The sequence below is a fragment of the Eurosta solidaginis genome, chromosome 5 (genome assembly GCF_040869045.1).
Source record: "Eurosta solidaginis isolate ZX-2024a chromosome 5, ASM4086904v1, whole genome shotgun sequence".
In the NCBI taxonomy this organism is placed as follows: domain Eukaryota; kingdom Metazoa; phylum Arthropoda; class Insecta; order Diptera; family Tephritidae; genus Eurosta; species Eurosta solidaginis.
This window is the reverse complement of record NC_090323.1, coordinates 26,813,671-26,832,812: the sequence shown is the minus strand read 5'-3', so window position 1 is coordinate 26,832,812 and position 19,142 is coordinate 26,813,671. Positions and strand designations below refer to the sequence as shown.

At 37.6% G+C, this 19,142-nt stretch overlaps 1 protein-coding gene and 1 pseudogene across 2 annotated transcripts in view; one reads left to right on the top strand and one right to left on the bottom strand.

The window, feature by feature from the left end:
- Window positions 1-19,142, bottom strand: part of Pcif1 (Phosphorylated CTD-interacting factor 1) — a 91,041-nt gene that overhangs the window by 11,387 nt on the left and 60,512 nt on the right. For both annotated transcript variants that reach the window (XM_067788743.1, XM_067788742.1), the window contains 2 exons: window positions 15,526-16,359; window positions 14,972-15,448 (listed from right to left, as the gene is read on the bottom strand). In XM_067788743.1, coding sequence (XP_067644844.1) covers window positions 14,972-15,448; window positions 15,526-16,285 — 1,237 coding nt within the window. In that variant the 5' untranslated portion in view covers window positions 16,286-16,359. The remainder of the gene's footprint in view (window positions 1-14,971; window positions 15,449-15,525; window positions 16,360-19,142) is intronic.
- Window positions 10,367-12,492, top strand: LOC137252701 (uncharacterized; annotated as a pseudogene).

Sequence of the window (19,142 nt, the reverse complement as noted above, 5' to 3'; positions counted from 1 at the left end):
AAGGACCTCAGAAGCCTAAGGGAAAAAAGACAGGTGGAGGTCCCCGACGTCACCACGAACGTGCTAGAAGAGGACCAACCGCTAAATGGTGCTGTGACTCGCACAGAGGAACACACGGCACAACATTCACGAGGGGCTGAAGGGGGCCTCGAATACTCTAAACCAAAAGGGCAAGAGGAGGACGACGACGTCAAGACGAAGGTGCTGGAGGGTGACAAACAGCCCAATGGTGCTGCGAGTCCTACAGATAAACCTCCAACACAGTAAAGTGGCGTCGAGCGAACTCCTCCTAACCCTTGAGGAGGGTTCGTTTGACGTGGCGCTGATCCAGGAGCCGTGGCTCTCATCGGGAGGAAAGGTTTCTGGACTTAGCGCGCGCGGGTTTGGCGTTTACTACGCACAAACGGAAGGACGGGTGCGAGCTGTAGTAATGGTAAGGAAACAGCTGCATTCATATATGCTGCCTAATTACACCACCGAGGATCTCGTAGCGGTGGCCGTTGAGCAAAAGAATAAGCAGGCATTTATCCTGGCGTCCTGCTACATGGCCCATGCTGCGGAGGTTCCACCGATGGAGTGCAAAAGGCTAGTACAGGAGGAAGGGCGCAAAGGGCGGTTGGTCATAGGCGCAGATGCAAATGCGCACCACAATGCGTGGGGAGGAGCAGATACGAACGAGAGAGGCGAATCTCTATTTTGTTACATCCTGCAAACCAATTTGCAGATAGCCAACAGGGGAAATGTTCCTACATACATTGGTCCAACATCCAGCAATGTTCTGGATATTACATTGAGCTCCGAGCGTGATATATCAAGGTATGATTGGATGGTTCTCGATAGACCATCCTTCTCCGACCATGCGTATATAAGCTTCAGCATCCCACTAAAGAGGGTAGAGAAGGGAGGAACCTTTAGAAACCCTAGGGCAACGAATTGGACTAAATTCCAGAAACATGTAGAAACGAAACTGGGACAACCCAAAGAGGTTGCTAATGTAGAGGAACTGGAGGAGTCGAATGAATTCCTAACAAGGACGCTTATGACTGCGTATAACAAAGCTTGCCCTCTAAGAAGATTCAGAGGAAAAGCAAAGCCGCCATGGTGGAGCAATGAGCTGAGTCTTCTAAGAAGACAGGTAAAAGAAATGTTTAAACTCGCAAAGACCGCGGAAAGCGAAGCGTGTCGGGACGAGTACAAGGATCTACTGAGGATCTACAAGCGTGAAATTACCAGGGCGAAGAGAAACTCATGGAAAAGTTTCTGTACGGACATAGAGTGCTCCAGTGAAACAGCACGGTTGAAAAAAGTCCTAGCAAAGGGAAACATAGTCCAGGGACTAATAAAGAAAGAGAACGGGGAATGGTCACGTGATAGTGAGGAATCCCTTGAGGTGCTTCTCGATACACATTTCCCATCGGGAGACGGTTTAGAAGAACCAGCAGATATCACTCACACTTCGATCACGGAGCTAGTGGTGCCGGGCTTGGTGACCGATACCAAGATCGAGTGGGCAGTGAAGACGTTTTCTAAGTTTAAATCGCCGGGCCCAGATGGTATATTCCCGGCCATGCTACAATTCTCAAGCAGGGCGGTCGTGGAATGGCTTAAAATAATATTCGATGGGTGCATAAGACTGAATCATGTTCCGCACTCTTGGAGAACTGCTCGTGTAGCTTTTCTACCAAAGGCGGGGAAGATCGGTCACGTGTATCCCAAAGACTATAGACCCATTAGCTTAACATCATTTCTGCTCAAAACCTTTGAGAGGCTGATAGATGTGTACATAAAGTCCAACGTGGATGGAAAGCTGCTCTCCACAACACAGCATGCGTACACCAAAGGCAAGTCGTAGACACCGCATTGCATAGGGTGGTAATAAGCATAGAGAAATCCCTGGAATATAAGGAGTATGCTCTAGGAGTATTCTTGGACATTGCCGGGGCTTTCAATAATGTTGCAAAATGGGCGATTATGGATGGTCTTAATTACATTAAAGTACATCCTGCCTTAATCAGATGGATCGGCTGCATGTTAAATTGCAGAAAGATTACATCACAATGGGGATTGTACGAGGCCACGAAATCAGTGGACAGGGGCACGCCGCAGGGAGGGGTGCTATCACCTCTGCTGTGGACACTGGTCATCAACCAACTGCTCAGGCAATTCGATGAGGGACCCGTAAAACTTACGGCTTACGCAGATGACGTTGCAATTGTCATAAGTGGAAAATGCCTTCCAACGATTAGTTCTTTGATGGATCGGGCGCTTCGGGATATTCATACCTGGGCATCTAATGTCGGGCTGAAAGTCAATGCGGAGAAGACGGATATGGTCTTGTTTACACAGAGGTACAAGGTCCCAAATTGGACCAGGCCTAAGTTAGGAGCGGTGACCTTACAGGAGAAACCTTGCACAAAATATCTAGGAATCATCCTAGACAGTAAGCTGTCATGGAAGCTCAACGTGGAGGAGAGGGTCAAGAAGGCCTCAACGGCACTCTATGCATGTAAAAGAATGCTGGGGTGTACGTGGGGCCTATCGCCCTCTCTTTCTCATTGGGTTTTTACAGCGATTGTAAGCCCTATTCTATACTATGGAGTTCTTGTTTGGTGGAAAGCCACACAAAAAACAACATACCTCAAAAAATTAGAGGGGGTATGCAGACTATCGATGCTTTGCATTACGGGAGCCCTGAAAACAACCCCGACGGCTGCACTGTATGCCATTCTGCACATTCCACCTGTAGACCTGGTAGCAAAGAACAAAGCATTAATGACCGCAACCAGGCTCGGTGCTTCGGGGCAGCTTGAGCGCCGACCATATGGCCATAGTAGTATAGCGTCCTCAGTCACAAGACGAACAGACTACATGATTCCCTACCTGCACTTTGAGGGAGATCTTAAGGCCACAATAGAGGTGGACGGTTGGCGCAAGGGTGCGCAAATGGCGGACGAGGCGATACATGTGTACACCGATGGTTCCAAAATAGTGGAAGGAGTAGGGTCTGCGGTATACTGCGCTGATCCGGAATTAAGCAGATCCTACAGGCTGCCGGATTACTGTAGCGTTTTCCAAGCGGGAATATTAGCCGTAACCAAAGCAGTAGAAACCCTGGAAGAGAATAGCTTAAGCTGCAACCGTGTTAACTTTTATATTGACAGTCAAGCAGCAATTAAGGCAATAATCTCGCATAGCACAGCATCTAAATGCGTGTTAGAGTGTAAGCAGTCTCTGGAGAGAATCGGGACAGGGAGAAGCATACATCTATATTGGGTCCCAGGGCATATGGGAATAGATGGGAATGAAAAAGCGGACGAATTAGCTAAAAAGGGCGCATCCCTTGAAGCTTGCTCCGTAGACGTCCCAATTAGATTGGGCGAGATTAAGCGAAGGCGAGAGGTGCACATGATCGACCAAGCAGAAACGGCGTGGGTTCAAGCGCGGGGCTGTAAAGTGTCGAAGATTATGTGTAGGTCTTACAACCTTAGACTAACACAGTTGCTTCTATCATTAAAAAGAGAGGACTGTAGACTCATGACGGGTATTCTGACTGGACACTGCCTTCTGGCGTCACATGCCTTTAAATTAGGCTTGGTCGGTGATAGCAGGTGTAGGAAGTGCGGGTTGGAGGAGGAAACGATCGAGCACGTTCTGTGCTCGTGCCCTGCACTTGCCAGGCTAAGACTCCAGCTATTAGGAGTGATACAGCTGTCAGATCTAGAAGCAGCAAGTGGCTTAAGTCCTAGGAAGCTTCTAGTATTTGCCAAGAGGACGGAGTTATTTTATAACATAGGTCCTGGTTTTTGATAGGGTTTTTCAGTTTGGTCGTTAAAACAAACTTCTGGTAACACTACGGACTCAATCAGTCTATGTGAGGTCCTCATGGACCGGCCAGTTCAACCTACCTACCTACCTTGCCCGGGGTTTGAACCCAGGGCATCCGGTGTGGTAGGCGGAGCATGCTACCATCACACCACGGTGGCCGCCGTTATAGCCAAACTAATTATCGGTGCTGATTTTCTGTGTAAATATGGTCTATTAGTTGATGTTAAACGCAAATGCTTAGTAGATCCGGTAACAAGTCTTTCAGTTAACACAATTTCATGTGTTTGTAATGTTTCGCTACCAAAAGTTTTCGCTGTTGATAACAAATTTACAAAGTTATTAAAAGAATGTCCTTCTTTATTTTCTGAACCAGATTATTCACAACCAGTTAGACATACAACAGTTCATAGACTAGTCACTGAAGGAAATTTGCCATTTTCTAAACCAAGGCGTTTAGACCCTATTAAATTCAAGGTAGCTAAAACTGAATTCGATTTTTTAGTAAAGACAGGGATATGTAGGCCTTCTAATTAAGCGGTAGCATCTCATTTGCATCTTGTACCCAAGAAGGAGTTAAATGACTGTCGTCCTTATGGAGATTTTAGAAGATTAAACGTTGTAACAGTCCCTGGTCGTTATCCTTTGCCCCATGTTCATGACTTCAACATGAATCTCAGAAATAAGAAAGTATTTTCGAAGCTAGATTTGGTAAGAGCTTATCACCAAATTCCAATGGCAGAAGAGGATATCTATAAAACTGCAATCACTACGCCTTTTGGCATGTTTGAATTTGTACGAATGCCTTTCGAGCTTACAAACTCCGCGCAAACTTTTCAACGATTTATTAATGAAGTAGTTAATGATTTAGACTTTGTTTTTAAATATATTGATGATCTTTTAGTGGCAAGCGAAAATGAGGTACATTTCAAAGGTTGTCGAGTACTATTTCAGCGCCTCACGGAGTACGGTTTAAATATAAAACCAAGTAAATGTACTTTTGAAGTAACAAATGTTGACTTTTTAGGACATAATATTTCTGAAACGGAAATTAGGCCCTCGGAAGAAAAAGTTTTAGCCATTCGAAATTTTGATCGTCCAAAATCTATTAAGCAGGCACAAAAATTTATTAGTATGGTTAATTATTACCATCGATATATACCAAAATTATCAGAGTTTACGACAGTTATCTATGATTTAATTAATAGAACAAATAAGAAGCGAGACAAGATTTTAATTTGGGACGATACATCTAATAAAGCTTTCGAGTGCATTAAAGAAAAGTTTGCATCTGCGATATTGTTAAATCATTTTAACAAAGATGCAAAACTTTCTTTAAATGTAGATGCATCACATACGGCAATAGGTGGTGTCATACATCAAACGTTTAATAATAAATCAGAACCACTTGCATTCTTTTCAAAGAAATTGTCTCCATCCGAAATTAAATATAGTGCATTTGATAGGGAACTATTAGCTATTTATTTGAACATTAAACATTTTCGTTACCTTCTAGAAGGACGTCAATTTACAGTTTTCACAGATCACAAGCCTCTAGTATTTGCTTTAAATTCAAAAACAGAACGCAGTCCAAGACAAACTAGACATATGGAATTCATTGCACAATTTACAAATGCCATTAGGTATATTAAAGGACAGTAAAATGTTGTAGCTGATACATTATCTCGTGCGTTTGAAGTAGAAGCGATTAATAATTCGGACCTTAATTTAAAAATTTTACAAAGTGAACAACAACAAGACAGTGAATTAGGCAAACTTACCTCAAAGCAAACATTTTTAAATTTGAAACTAATAAAAATTCCTGTTCTTAACTTTAAAATATGGGGCGAAGTGTCAGGAGAAAATCCTAGACCATTCATTCCAAACAATTTAAGAAAAATAATATTTGATATGTTACATGGGATTTCACATCCTGGTAGTAGAGTTACACGTCGTTTGTAGTTAAGAAATATTTTTGGCCAAAAATGAATAAAGACATCAATACTTGGTCCAAAGAATGTATAAGTTGTCAAAAATCGAAAGTATATCGTCATATAAAATCTCCAGTTGTGAAAATTCCAATTCCAAAAACTAGATTTGAACACATTCACTTAGATATTGTCGGACCCTTGCCTGTTTCAAAGGGATATCGTTACATATTAACTATAATTGATAGATTTACACGTTGGCCAGAGGCATTCGCGCTAAGAGATATTTCTGCAGTTACGGTTGTGAATACATTTTTTAAGGAATATATTTAACGTTTTGTGGTTTAATTGGAAATAACAACGGATCAGGGATCTCAGTTTACTTCAAACTTGTTTTTAGAATTAACGAAACTTCTTGGAAGTCATCAAATAACGACTACTTCCTATCATCCCCAAGCTAATGGAATGATAAAATGTTTCCATAGACAGCTTAAATCTTCAATAATGGCTAGGAATGGGTCCAGGGATTGGTATGAAGAGTTACCAATGGTGCTTATGGGTTTGCGATCGATTTTTAAGGAAGATATTTCGGCAACACTAGCTGAAATGGTTTATGGCCAAAATTTAAGATTACCTAGTGAATTATTTGTTTCAACTACAGAGAATGTAACTTCAGCGGATGTTTTAAGTAGTTTGCGTGAACATTTTAAAAGTTTTAAATCAAATTTGGAACATCATCAAAATTCCAAAAAGTTTAAAAGATTGTCATTTTGTTTTTGTACGTGTAATAAATAAACATTCCTTGAAGCATCCGTACGAAGGTCCTTATAGAGTTATTGAAAAAGATATTAAAAACTTTAAAATTGAGATAAATAATCAAATTAAATCTATTCCTATTGATCGTTTAAAACCAGCAATGATTGATAAAATACAGATACCTAAAACAAAAACAAAAAAGAAAGTTACTTTTAATTTATTTAACGTTAAATCTCCGGAAGGGGGAGTATTGCAGGGTTATATTTATATTCAACTTTAAATGTACCTACTTTAAATAAATTGAATTTTTGTTCTTGTTAATTTTTTATATTTCAATTTTGAAAGAAATGATTGTTTCAAAAATGTTCATTCAGATATAAATTTTTAAAACGAATTGTTAGCATATATTTAGGCGTTAATATTAACAAGTAAGGAAGGCTTAGTTCGGGTGTAACAGAACATTACATTCTCAGCTGAGAGCTTTGGAGACAAAATAAGGGAAAATCACCATTTAGCAAAATGAACGTAGGGTAACCCTGGAATGTGTTTGTATGACATGGGTTTCAAATGGAAGGTATTAAAAAGTATTTTAAAAGGGAGTGGGCCATAGTTCTATAGGTGGACGCCATTTCAGGATATCGCCATAAAGGTGGACCAGGGGTGACTCTAGAATGTGTGTTGTACGATATGGGTATCAAAGGAAAGGTGTTAATGATTATTTAAAACGTAGTGGGCCTTAGTTCTATAGGTGGACGCCTTTTCGAGATATCGCAATAAGGGTGGACCAGGGGTGACTCTAGAATGTGTTTGTACGATATGGGTATCAAATTAACGGTATTAATGAGGGGTTTAAAAGGGAGTAGCCCTTAGTTGTATATGTGAAGGCGTTTTCGAGATATCGACCAAAATGTGGACCAGGGTGACCCAGAACATCTTCTTTCGGGTACCGTTAATTTATTTATATATGTCACACCACGAACAGTATTCCTGCCAAGATTCCAATGGCTTTTGATTTCGCCCTGCAGGTTGTCATACGCATTTCACAAAGTTTTTTCTAAAGTTATATTTTGCGTCAATAAACCAGTACAATTACCATGTTTAATCTCTTTTTTCATATTTGGTACAGAATTATGGCATTTTTTTAATTTTTCGTAATTTTTGATATCGCAAAAGTGGGCGTGGTCATAGTCGGATTTCGGCCATATTTTATACCAAGATAAAGTGAGTTCAAATAAGTACGTGAACTAAGGTTAGTTAAGATATATTGATTTTTGCTCAAGTTATCGTGTTAGCGGCCGAGCGGAAGGACAGACGGTCGACTGTGTATAAAAACTGGGCGCGGCTTCAACCGATTTCGCCCATTTTCCCAGAAAACAGTTATCGTCACGGAATCTATGCACCTACCAAATTTTACAAGGATTGGTAAATGTTTGTTCGACTCATGGCCTTAAAAGTATTCTAGACGTATTAAATGAAACAGGGCGGAGCCACGCCCATTTTGAAATTTTCTTTTATTTTTGTATTTTGTTGCACCATATCATTACTGGAGTTGAATGATGGCATAATTTACTTATATACTGTAAAGATTTAAAGTTTTTTGTTAAAATTTGACTTAAAAAAATAAAAATTTTAAGTGGGCGTGTTCGTCGTCCGATTTTGCTAATTTTTATTTAGCATACATATAGTAATAGGAATAACGTGCCTGCCAAATTTCATCATGATATCTTCAACGACTGCGAAATTACAGCTTGCAAAACTTTTAAATTACCTCCTTTTAAAAGGGGCGGTGCCACGCCCATTGTCCAAAAATTTACTAATTTTCTATTTTGCGTCATAAGGTCAACGCACCTACCAAGTTTCATCGCTTTATCCGTCTTTGGTAATGAATTATCGCGCTTTTTCGGATTTCGCTCATTTTAAATAGCGATCTGAGATGAGCTCCCAGGAACCTACATACCAAATTTCATCAAATAAAAAAAAAAAAAAATTCATCAAGATACCTCAAAATTTACTCAAGTTATCGTGTTTACGGACGGACATGGCTAAATGAATTTCTTTTTTCACCCAGATCATTTTGATATATAGAAGTCTATATCTATCTCGATTAGTTTGTGCCGTTACGGATTACCGTTATGCGAACAAAGTTAATATACTCTGTGAGCTCTGCTCAGCTGAGTATAAAAAGATATTTTATATAAAAATAAATAGTGATATATTTATTGCATACTACAATGTTTTCTCAAACATTTGAGAGAAAAATATTTTCAAGTATGTCTCTAATTATTCTCAAGTTGAAGATCGACGTTTGAGAAATTATTTTGTTTCAAATGATAAATAATGTTGAATATCAAACTGAGAATCAATGTTTTTCTCAAACGTTTGAGATTTTTGTTTTCAGTGTTTGTTGGGAATATTCCCTCAGAATTTGTTCTCGATTTTTTTTTTATTCCCGCGGTAAAATTCCTCCAATTCTTTTCTCCTACGGAGAACAATAATTGGGGAATAGGAATTTGGAATTTTCGAAGTCAGCTGTTTTGTCACTTGAAATTGCGTTGCTCATTTCTTATTTTGTTTAAAAAATAGAAAAATTTAATTATTGTTGCGAATTTGTTTGAAATTAAGAAATAAAATATAAACAATGCACAGTATTGCATTTCATGTGGTATTCACTGAAATGAGTAATGAATTGGTGCCATAGCAACATCAACAGAGGAGCATAAGAAGGAGAATACGGCGGGATAACACAAATCCGCCGGAGTTGCCTGATTCCATTCAGCAAAGAAATTTTCTGGCGGCCAAGTCGAGTTGAATTCGCCTTTCGTCATATTCCAAAATCTATTTAAGCCTTCTTAAAAAATCCTTGCGTAATTTCTGGATAGCTGCATCTAATATACCAAGAGCTCTTATGATATACTTTTCGACTTAAAATAAAGAATATTGTGGTAGAATGTACACATTTCTTTTTTAAAAGAACCAATTTCCTTTAACTATTTGGATGCATTCCCTTTAATTTAACAGGTGAAAAAACTCTTATGAAATGGCAGAGAAATCTCCCTCTCACTCACATTTATAATACCTACTTTTCTCCCATAACCAGTTTCCGCTTTTTCGAACATTGTTCAGAATAGGAGGAAAGGGAGAAGTAAAAAACTCACAAGGAATTTTTATTTAGAATACGAGGAATGGGAGAAGGGAAAAAACTCGCACGGAATTTTTGTTTAGAATTGGGCTGAAAATGTTTAATCAGGTTTGGTATGTCGCTGCTAACACCCTGATAGAAACTTTGCTTTACGCTATGATGTAAATTTCCATCAGTCATATCTGTCAATTGATACCTCAAATGGCTGATAGCTGTCTAGCAGGGCTTGCATAAGACATTTCGAGCTTTGGTGAAATTTGTGTGCTAATCATTTTTTTGGTAGCATAGATAGTGTGGCAGCATTATGAATACTTTTATAACAATAAACGATTGGCATCCATAGTATTACACATTTCAAGGTATTGTGGCAACACTAGGTGAAGCCATTTTAAATATAAGGCAGTTGGTGAATAAACGTGAGAGAGTAAAAATCATAATATCGTGTTTTATTGGTTCGTCGCTTTAAAGCTGGAGACATTGGTGCTTTATCGGTAACCGTATCGGTAACCTTATAACAGCTGATTCGACCAATCTTATGAGAATCAATGCAATCGATTATTGGTGCCGCTAAAGTCGTAACCGTATCGTAGCCAACCAATTGGGTTTTGGTTTATCGTCGTAACGATAAACAGCTGATTACGTTAGGGATACGGATACAGCGATACGACATACGGCACCAATGACTCCAGCTTAAGTATCAGAAGTGCTTTTCTTACCCAAAATGCCTAGTGAAAATCTAAATGCGTATACTGTTGAGCAACTCAAATCATGGTTGCGTGCACTCGGAATAAAGACATCAGGCAATAAAACAGAATTAATTATCCGTTTGCAAAACGTTCCTGACGAAATTCATGAAAATTTCGAAGATTTTGCAGTCGACGCTACGCGAGACAACAGCGGAGACAGCAGCAACAACGCACAAGCCAACGAAATCAACGAAGAAACGAGCTGTGTGGAAATCGTTAACGAAACAAGCAAAAAAAACTCAAAGTAACGAAGAAGCAATTGAACAAACGAGTGTTGCAGCTGAAGAGAAAAAGAGTGATAAAAAGGAATGTGATTCAAATGAATGGCTTCTATTAAAATATGAGTTGGAGTTACAAAAACGCGAGTGTGAAATACAAAAGAGAGAAAACGAAATACAAAAGAAAGAAAAAGAACTGTTGAACAATGGTTGTGAACGAAAGAGTATTTCCAACAAGCAAAAATTATCTGACGTTAAAGAACTTATTTCCGAATTTTCTGGTAACGGAGATTGCTTTAAAATGTGGCAAACTCAATTGCAAAATATTCAGAGTGTTTATAATTTGGATGACAACAACATGAGAGCACTAATTGCAAATCGACTAAAAGGTAACGCGTTGAAGTGGTTACACTCTCGTGCTGATTTAACCACAATGCCTTTCGATAAATTCTTATTGGAAATGAGCTCTTTATTCGAAGAGAAAACTTGAAGCCAGACGGTGGTTGATTTCTGAATCGTTCGAAGAATATTTTCATGCGAAATTGATTTTAGCAAACAGAATTATAATTGAAGAAGATGAGTTGGTTGAGTATTTAGTAGAAGGAATACCAAATGAAGCATTGCGTTCATAAGCCAAAATGCAAATGTTTCGCAACAAATATGAATTGTTAGACGCATTTAGAACAATTCAATTACCAAAGTTCCCATTAAGAAAAATTACACCAAATATCCAACATGAGCAACCAAATGGCGAGCAACAAGTAGTCACAGCTAAAAGGTGCTACAACTGCAACTCAGTTGGACATTTAGCAAATGAATGTCGCAAATCCAAACGTGAGTGGGGTGCTTGCCATGTATGTGGAGTATTTGGCCATTATGCATCAAATTGTCAACAGAGAAAGATCGCACCAGTTCACTATGTCACTAATTCGATGGAAGATGATGATTTTGTAAGATCTATTCATTATAAATTTGTAAATTCTAAACTTTATTATAAAACTTCTTTAGACTCACTAATCGATACAGGAAGCCCAATTAGCATTATTCGCCAGAAGTTCGTACCAGATGTATTATTAAATAAAAATAATAACGTGTTTTTGAAATACAGTGGCATAAATAAGAGCCCTTTATCTATTATTGTAAATGTAAACAGTTTTGTGTTTTTTGAAAATGAAAAAATTGAATTAAATTTTTTTGTTGTAACAAATGAAACAATGAGTTATCCTATAATTTTAGGTAGGGACTTTTTAGCTGAATCTAATTTAAAATTAGAATGTAAAAATAAAATTCCAAAATGCGAAATTGAAAGTGATACATACGATAAAGAGTGTCATAGGTTAATGAAAATTGAATCCGATACTACACAGGTTTTTAGAGAGTGTAATGCGGTAATGGAAATTGAAGCTAAGAAGTTTGATTTCTGTTTAAAAAATGTTGATATAAATATTTGCGCAAAAGAAAGATTTAATAAGATATTTCAAGATTGTTATGTAAACTGTAAATGCCCCGATACGCCAAAGATTAGATGTGAGATGAAATTATTACTGAGTGGTGAAAGACCTTTCCATTGTCCACCAAGAAGATTATCTTATAGCGAAAAAGAGCAGGTTAGAGTTATTTTAGATGACTTATTACAGAACCAAATAATTCGACCCAGTAATTCAGAGTATTATTCTCCCATTGTGTTGGTAAGAAAGAAGACGGGTGATATCAGATTATGTGTTGATTTCCGTAATTTAAATAAGGTTACTTTAAAAGATAACTTTCCATTGCCTTTAATTGATGATTTGCTTGATCGGCTATCAAATAAGAGTATATTTTCGTTACTAGATTTAAAGCGTGCATTTTATCACGTACACATGGCAGAAGAATCGGTCAAGTAAAAATGCCTTTTGGCCTGAAAAATGCGCCTTCAACATTCCGACGTTTTGTCAACCATGTTTTCGATGATCTTATTCGAGCAGAGAAAATTTCAATTTATTTAGATATCATGATAGCCACAAGTACCGTTGATGAACATCTAGACATTTTGCATGAAGTGTTTGATAGATTAGTGCAAAATAAATTGGAATTGAGATTGGACAAATGCCATTTCATGGATTCAGATATACGTTATTTAGGGTATAATATATCGAGTAAGGGTATACGACCAGATGAAAAGAATATAGAAGCTATAGTTAATTTTCCAATCCCTAACAATGCAAAGGCTGTGCACAGTTTTTTGGGTTTGTGTTCTTATTTTAGAAGATTCATTAAAGATTTTTCACGGGAAGCTCAGCCCTTGTACAAACTCATTAAAAAAAATGTTAAATTTACATTTGGTAGAGAAGAATTAGATTGTTTTGAAAGTCTGAAAAACAAATTAATTAAGGCACCCATCTTAGCAATCTACGACACAAGAGATGAAAAGAAACGTGACGGAAAATTTCATCCAGTTTTTTTTTTTCCAAAGGTACGAGTGAATCTGAATCCAAGTATAACATCTTTGAGTTGGAAGCTTTAGCTATTATTTATGCTCTTCGGAGATTTCGTGAATATTTACAAGGATTAAAATTTAAAATAGTCACTGACTGTAGTTATCTTATGCTAACCTTGAATAAGAAAGAAGTTAATCCTAGAATAGCTAGATGGGCACTTGAATTACAAAATTTTGAATACACACTTGAACATCGTAATGGAAGTAAAATGTTGCATGTAGATGCCCTGAGCCGCATTTCAAATATCTTAGTACTTGAAGAAAACACATTTGAACAAAATCTGTCAATTTGCCAAAATAGAGACAAGCGAATTACTTAAATTCGCGGGGAGTTAGAAAATTAGGAGAGCAATGTTTTTGAAATACGCAGTGGCTTAATATACAGGAAATGCGCACAAAAGATATTATTTTATGTGCCATTGGAAATGGAAGGAAATTTAATGTAAATGTATCATGATGAAATGGGTCATATGGGGTGTGATAAAGTTTTCAATTCCATAATAAAAGCATATTGGTTTCCTAACTTGAAGGAAAAAATTAAACAATATATTTCAAACTGTTTGAAGTGTATTGCCATTATCACCAAAAAGCGGGAAACATGAGGGGATCTTACATATTATACCAAAGGCAAACGTACCATTCGAAACTTTGCATATAGACCACTTTGGTCCAGTGTCACTTAAACACTCAAAAAAGAAGTATGTATTTTTGGTTATAGATGGGTTTAGTAAATTTGTTAAATTATATGCGGTGTGTTCAGCAGGCGCGAGGGAGGTCCTCAGCTGTTTAAAATCTTATTTTGGTAGCTATAGCCGCCCGAAAGTATTGATATCTGATAGAGGCAGTGTATTTACATCTAAAGATTTTGAAAGTTTTTGGAAAATAACAACATAAAACACATTAAAATTGCAACGGGCTCACTACAAGTCAATGGCCAAGTAGAGCGCGTAAACCGTAGTCTTGCACCAATGATAGCAAAGTTAACTAGTGGTGGTTCTAATTTTAGTTTAGATAGGGTCTTGCCGGAAATAGAGTTGGCATTAAATAATACGATGCATCGTAGTACAGGTATAACTCCAAGTGAAATACTTTTCGGAGTTCCACAAAGAGGTCATGTAATAGATTTCCTAAAAGAAAAATTGGAAGAAAACATGTTGCACGAAAATGATCGCAATGTGACAGAAATAACAGAAAAAGCAGTAGCAAATATATTAAAGTCTCAAAATTATAATAAATTATTAAAAGATAAAAATCGAATTCAAAGAACGTATAAAGAAGGCGATTACGTTATGGTTAAAAATTATATAAGTACTCCAGGTGTGTGTGAAAAGATTGCACCTAAGTTCAAAGGTCCTTACAGAGCTTACAAAGTCCTCCCAAATTATAGGTATTTAATTAAAGAGGTCGAGGGTTTTCAACTTAGTCAAATCCCTTATGAAGGAATATGGGAAGTAGCGAACATGAAGCCTTGGTTGAACCATAATCTCTCTAATGAAGGCGTAATCGGGACGATTACAGGTCAGGATGGTTGAACTGTGGCAGCATTATGAATACTTTTATAATAATAAACGATTGGCATCCATAGTATTACACATTTCAAGGCATTGTGGCAACACTAGGTGAAGCCATTTTAAATATAAGGCAGTTGGTGAATAAACGTGAGAGAGTAAAGATCATAATATCGTGTTTTATTGGTTCGTCGCTTAAAATAGTTATGAAAAGATTGCCCTGAAACCTTAAATTCTGTTTGCTCTTAATATCATTCAACTCCTTAAGAAATATTTACGACACTACAAAAACAATTCCTCAATTATTTCTCGAATTGACTTTATATGATAAATGCCAGGGTTGTTAAAAAAGTTGCATTAGTACAATGCGCAAATTACCTGTAAATTTCGGTTTAACAATCTTGATTGGTATATCGGCCATAATTTCTCTGTACATTGATGTCGATATTTCGGGTTTACAATGGCTTGGCAGCAATGGATCGCAACCATTGTCAATTACTTTACGCTCCATTAACCAACGATTGAAGGAGTCCTTTGGTGCTTTAATATTTTCACGTCGCACACAAAGATCTTCGTACGTTTTTACCAATTTCATTGTGTAGGCGGCACGCAAAGCCTCTATTTCCGGATGCGGTTGTGGCAATAATGTTGGCGGCCTCTCTACAATTACCGCATTGGTGCATATTTCGAGGTCCCATGGGCCAGCTAAAACAAATTTTTTCATTGGCGGATGCTGTTGTTGTGGATGAAGATGCATATCATCTGAGGGACGACGCTTTAAATGTGGATGTTGCATATGATGCGGCATACCAACGGGATTCATGGGTGGCTGACCCGGGCCACCGTGACAAATGCCTTAAAGTGTTAAAGTAGAAGCAATATATTTAACTTATAAACATATACGAATTCTTCAATATAGTTTTTATACATACCCAAAGGATCTGTTAAAGGGTCAAATGGCCGCACACCTGGCATCTCCCACAATGATTCACCCGTAATTTTATTCCAATAATATGGACGATTTTCACGTTTCGACCAAAATTTACGCCATCCCTGATTTACAAGTTCTGCTGTCAATTCTTCACCATAACCGCCACTATGCATTGCAGGTGGGCCTTGTGTTGGTGTATGTGCCATCATACCATCTAAGGGTGGCGCACCAGATTTTGTTGGTGTTGATGGTGATGCACAAGTAGCCGCTGGTGAATTGCCACCTGAGAGATTAACACCCATTGAGACCATACCAAGACCATTTGGATCACCCATTCCTATGCCAGGAACTCCACCAGTACTAGCACCAGCACCAACAACACTTGCTGCACCCATACTATGATTGGGTGGGGTCGATAATGTTTGTAACGTACTGGTTGTTGTATTACCCATTACAATATTTCCAGCACCTCCACCACCACCATTACTACTACCAACACCAACGCCACCTATTGTGATGTTTGTGGTTGTTGGTGTGCTACTTAAAACATTAGTATTTGAGGAATTAGATGAAGAAGCAGTTAGTTGATCCCAAGCGCTTTGTGCGCTACTGGAAGGTTGAGGCATTGCTGACATTCCAATCATTGGGTTAACACTGCCCGTTGATGCTATGACCGATTGCGGCATAATGGCTGTTGATAGCGTGGCCATATGCTGTGCAGGCATGCTGTGATGCATATTCATATTGTTATTAGCTGCCATCTTGAATTTGTATCAACAGCTAACGATTCTCAAAATCGATTAGCTGTAGTCGAAGTCAGCGAATTGAAATTAATCTGCAATATGAAAAACAAAGGATTCTATTATATACATGAATTAGAAGACCCTGCCCTAAATTTGGCCAATCTGCATACATTTTAATAAGCTTTTCCGTCTGACTCTGCCCTACCCCCTCTTCACTTTTTCCTAATCCTTTTATTCACTCCTCCCTCCGTCTTTTTCGCTTCATATATCTCCATCTTCGTCTCATTCTATCTCTTTCTCAATCTCCTTCTCCTTCTCTCTTTTCTCTTCTCTCAATTTCTTCTCATTCTTCTGCATCCCTTATTGCCTGTCCCAGAAGGTGGTATGTATTTTATTCCAGTCCCAGTCCCAGTCTCAGTCCCAGTCCTAGTCCTAATCCCAGTCCCAGTCCGTCTCTGGATAATATATTACTCTGTACTAAAGCACTCATTTTATTTATTTATTTAAAATACACATATAAGACATAGTCTTTTACAGTGCCATATTTGTTATTATTCTTATTACTAATACAAAGTAAGTTTAAAAGCTAGAAACAAAAATAGAAGTAACATTCAAACCATACAGCATATGTTCCATGGAGGTAAGTAAAAAAGAAAAAGAAAAGGTAAAACACATAAGAATGTTCAAGAACAAAGGGTGCGATGTACAGCTAATTTGAAGCGCTTAGGATTTGATTCTAACTTTACTTTATTAGGCAAAGCATTCCACAACTGCACAGCCCTAACGAAAAACATTCTCGATGTTACTGAATACTTAAAATGCGGTACAATTAGATTGCAAGTACGGGATGATTGTGCGAAAGTAAGTTTTACAAAAAGGCATTCCGGCGTACGAGAAAAGATAATCTTATGTATAAATATTAGTAAACGACGGTCAAAGAATGCTGATAAACTGCATTCAAGAATAGTTTTTGAGAAGTTCGAAATATGATCATATTTCCGTTTAAGATAGATATATCTGGCACAATTATTAATCAGTAGTTGATATTTGTTCATGGAAGCTTTATCCAGGCAACCATATATCAATTCATGGTAGGATATTATTGGTATTAATAGACTTTTGACAAGTTTAAGTTTTATATCTTCTCGAATAAAATAAGCCGTTTTCCATAAATGCCTTAACATATAATATAACCTACTAATTGAGGAATTCACATGATCAACACAAGTAAGATGCTTATTTAAGATAAATCCAAGAGTTTTGACATTCTTCTCATATTTCACAACACTTCCATTTTTAACTATCGGAGAAATGCAATTCAGATTGTAGGAATAATGTGAAATAGCGATCGCCTGTGTTTTGGATGCATTAGGGTGTAGCTTGTTCTTTTTAGACCATTGAAATATAGCTTCTAAATCTTCATCTAATCGGCAAACTAAATCCTCCATTAAGCCAAGAGGGGCAGAAAGCTATATCTGAGCATCATCCGCGTAGAGATGAATGGATACTTTACGACAGCATTTTTCCATGTCATTAATGTACAAACTAAATAAAATTGGACCAAGAATAGAACCCTGTGGTACCCCAGATTTTACTGGTAATAACCTGAATCCACTATCCCCACATATTATCCGTTGGTACCTGTTTGTAAAATAGCTCTCAAGTAGCTTCACAGCATCGCTACTGAATCCAAAATATTTTTTTAGCTTATGCAGGAGAATTCTGTGGCAGATCGTGTCGAATGCCTTAGAGAAGTCCAACAACGTAAGAATTGTGAGTTCGCCATTGTCAAAGTTTGGTCGTATGTCTTCTAAAAACTTTAGCATAGTGGTTGAGCAACTATGTCCAATGCGATAACCTGATTGATTTTCCGAAAGTAGATTTTCTTCAGACAGATATTTCCTAATCTGGTTCGATAAGAGCTTTTCCAAAACTTTTGATAAACAGGGAAGAATACTTATTGGCCGAAAACCACATGGTTGGGAAGCATTACTCTTTTTTGGAATAGGTATAATATTAGCCCCCTTCCAAGCATCAGGAAAACTTAGAGATGTTAAAGCAAAATTTAAAATATGCGTCAATGGCGCAATCACATATGATAATATAAGTTTAATAAATCTTAGACTTATTTTATCTTCCCCTGTTGCATTTGATTTTATTGAAAATATGGATTGTGTTATTTCAGATTCAGTAATATTAGAAAAGTTAAATTTACTGCACCAATCAAACAAAGAATCGTCGCTGGAAATATTTGACTCACTCTCATTCGGTAACTTGGTAGCAAAGAAATCATTCATTACATCAGCCTCAATCGAGCATTCCGAATTTAAATCATTCTTAATACCAAGTTGTTTTAGATTATTCCAGAGAATCTTTGGTGGTAGGCATACATCAAGTTTGCTTTGGAAATAACCCCTTTTGGCATCCCTAGTAATTTTCGTAGCTCTGTTTCGCAATATCTTATAAGCCTGCCAGTTTTCTTCACAAGGAGATTTCCTCCAAAGTGAATAGCTTTTATTTCTTGCTTTTATTGCCTGAAGTACATCTCGACTGAACCATGGTTGCTTATTTTTGTTCACTCTAATTTTCTTAAGTGGGACATATTTATCAAATAGGTAGTTAACCAAATTGGAAAAATTTTCAACTTTTTTATTTATGTCTGCTTCAAACCAACTGTCATTCCAAGTGAAGATGCTTCAGCAGCTAAAGCTCTGACATTGATTCTATTGAAATCACGAACGTACAGGTTGCCAATGGAGATAGTATTCGTCAGGCATGCTTAACGAACGAAACGATATCATTTCGTTAACGTTAATTTGACGATCTTAACGTTAATAAACGAAACGAAGTGACTTCGTTTCGTTTATTAGCGTTG